Here is a 2,859-nt window from a genome sequence, read left to right as displayed (position 1 = left end):
TTGTGGGACAATGTTTACACAATTGCAGTATTTCGATGTGTATTGAAGTGTAAATCAATATGTAATTACGTTAGGAAGCGTTCCAAAGAGTGAAGCCTATCTGTGTTTCAAACGTAGTTGTTGATATATTCGTGCTCACGTATACATTCGTGTACAAATAGCATTTGTGACCCGGAAGGGAAAATACGTCTACAGTTATACTTGTTCTGTTTGAAATACCACATATCCGCATGATATTTTCATGGACGGTTAAGTATGCTTGTGTGACTACATGTGTGTTTACATATCAAGGATTGTAATGAATATTTGAAAACCCGAGCTTGACCAGACATATTTACACAGATAAGCTCGACAATTCAAAAAGACTGTACACATTCCACATTATAAAACCACTAACAATGAAATCTGTTGCAATATAGAATACCGAGTTTGACTCTGCTTTCGCTGCAGGCGCCTCAGAGATCGACAACAAGGAGCTGACCAACTGTTGCACTAGAGTTTTGTACTCACTTAGAATAGCCGCTCCCTCATCTTTTAGCACAACTTTCGAGCTGGACATCCGTATGATCAATAACTAATCACGAGATAAGCATTCGTAGCGTTGTATTCGCCCCTAAAGGACCGGATATATTTATATGTATAAACTGTCCAGATACAAAGCTTCGGACTGCTTAGTACTTCAAATGTAAATAGCCTCCTAAAGTGAGAGATGCGTCATGTATGAAATAATATATCATAGCCTACTAGGCTACTACATCAAACCTACTTTTCAGAAATATGTTGCGTGCAGAAATTATATGCGCTATTAGGAATCTGTCCAATCGAACGGCAGTTGTTTGCCCGGTGGGTATGGTAAATATTGAAAAGTATCATTTTACAAAAAAATAAACTGAATTGCTTTTTGTTGTTGTTTTTTTTAAAAACAAAAACAAAATACTAGACAAATAAAACAAAACAAAAAATATTGTAAAAATATAGTGAATTTCATATTTATATATTTTTCATCAATTCATCATAGCTCTATATATAAAAATAATAAATACTGGCGCCGAGCCTGTTCTGGAGTGCTCGCAACCCCTACGCAATCCGGGTAGTATGACCATCTCGGCCAACCACTCCTAACTGGTTCGTGCGAGCGTTATAGTAGTGAATTAGTCCATCTGTTCCATTAATACTTAGCCTGCTGTATGCTATATCTCCATCCACCTCGGATACTGTGTGCTGAACAAAGGGCAAATACTGAGCCATGAACTCGCAATCTAGCAATTGCCCGTCGATGCCACTCGCTGCACTTATCTCAAAGTGGTGATTCCATACGCCCATTCTGCATACCCTCAGATTATAGCGATTCGTTGCGAGGCTGATTGATGGACCCTGCAGAACGAGTCCTCCGTAATAATACGGTCGTACTGGGTAAAACTCATGTGATGGATACACCTTGAATGCTGCTAAGCCGTCCTCCCTTACGCTCAATGTTTCATGATCCACATCCATTTCCCGTCCATGCGTGGCATTAGCGTGTAGTTCACGGACAGTACCGTTTACTTCATCCATTAAGAACACATCAACGAAAGGCGAACTCCAGCCGTACTTTGCATGCACTTGACTCTTTCTGTCGACAACCATTAGTTTCACCCCAAACCCTGTTTCAACACATTTGACTACAGCCTCGTCCAAAGTTGTGTCAGGAATAGTGAAAGAATTGCACGCATCGACGAATCTCTTCTTATATTCTACGGGAATGGCAACATCAGCATCGTCATCCCATGGTATGGGACCTGCGTGCAGAATACCCCCAAGCTGTGTGCCTGCGTAAATATAGTAGGGAGAACCAACTTGCGCTGCCACCTGACGACCTACTTTTAATTCACAGGTGGTACGTATGGCGTATTCGGAGGACTGAATAGGCACCACGTGACCCTTCATGGGACCAATAGTGACTGATATTTCATCAGCCTCGGGCATGTTCGCAAACAAGGGAAATGCATTGAAATGCTCAATTACTTCCGGGCAGAACTTGGAAATCCATGATGGTATCTCGTTTGCTGGTGATTTACCCACTTTCAAATTATTTATGAGTTCTTTAGATACCAATCTTGCAGTATCAGATCTCGGTTCCGGGAAAGGCAACCGCGGAATCGTATGCAGCATCGCCAATTCATCAGGCACAATAGAACTTTGAAATTGAATCAGTTCACTCTGAGCCTGTATTTGATCCTCGAACTTTGCATTAGCTAGTTTTGCAGCTGCCAGTTTTTCATTTGCCTCTCGAAGTTCTTTCAATATATTGTTTAACCTTAATTCTTTTCGGCTAAGGGCAAGTCGCAACGTATTGACGTGTGTGTCCGTATTGGGTTGTATATCTACAGTGAGGTCCCTTTGTGGGCAGTCGGCTCTATATTCCATTCCATAGTTGTATAGTACCCAACAGAATACTAGTACAGATAGAGTGAGTAACGCAGTGGTCGTATTATTTGCTATCGTCTTCAGACTCATTGTATTGGGATACTTCACAGCAAAATCAATCAATCTGAACACAAAATGAGGCGTCCGATACGATGATCCAGCCTTTTCTTTCTGCACAAGAGGAAAACCCTTCCTTTCATCATAGCCTTCTGTATTCAATTTCCATAAGGCTATGATTTCATTCTTTCGAATATGGCAAAGTCTGACTCACTTCAGCTTATTACGCACAATCATCCGGACTGACAGCCGACGCCCGCTATTTTCAGGTAAAGGCGCAAATAATACTTTTAAATTCCTTTCTTTAGATCTCAAGTGCTCGAAGAGTCGTCGCCTCGCAACTTTGTTTTTGAAAAAAAACAAAACTTTTGCCTTAGTTTTCTTTTCATTTGTTTT

The 2,859-nt window shown here is 40.9% G+C and overlaps 1 protein-coding gene across 1 annotated transcript; it reads right to left on the bottom strand.

Moving 5' to 3' along the window:
- Nucleotides 1–974: 974 nt before the first annotated feature.
- On the bottom strand, nt 975–2,569 carry SARC_09235 (hypothetical protein). Its single transcript, XM_014296757.1, has one exon. The coding sequence runs from the start codon at nt 2,494–2,496 to the stop codon at nt 1,078–1,080; it is 1,419 nt and encodes a 472-aa protein (XP_014152232.1). The 5' UTR covers nt 2,497–2,569; the 3' UTR covers nt 975–1,077.
- Between the last annotated feature and the right edge of the window lie 290 nt (nt 2,570–2,859).

This window comes from Sphaeroforma arctica (genome assembly GCF_001186125.1).
Source record: "Sphaeroforma arctica JP610 unplaced genomic scaffold supercont1.914, whole genome shotgun sequence".
NCBI classification, from domain to species: domain Eukaryota; class Ichthyosporea; order Ichthyophonida; genus Sphaeroforma; species Sphaeroforma arctica.
This window is presented reverse-complemented; position numbering and strand designations above follow the sequence as displayed.

Coding starts and splice junctions, on each gene's coding strand:
- SARC_09235 (XM_014296757.1), bottom strand. CDS start 2,496: ATGAGTCTGAAGACGATAGCAAATAATACGACCACTGCGTTACTCACT.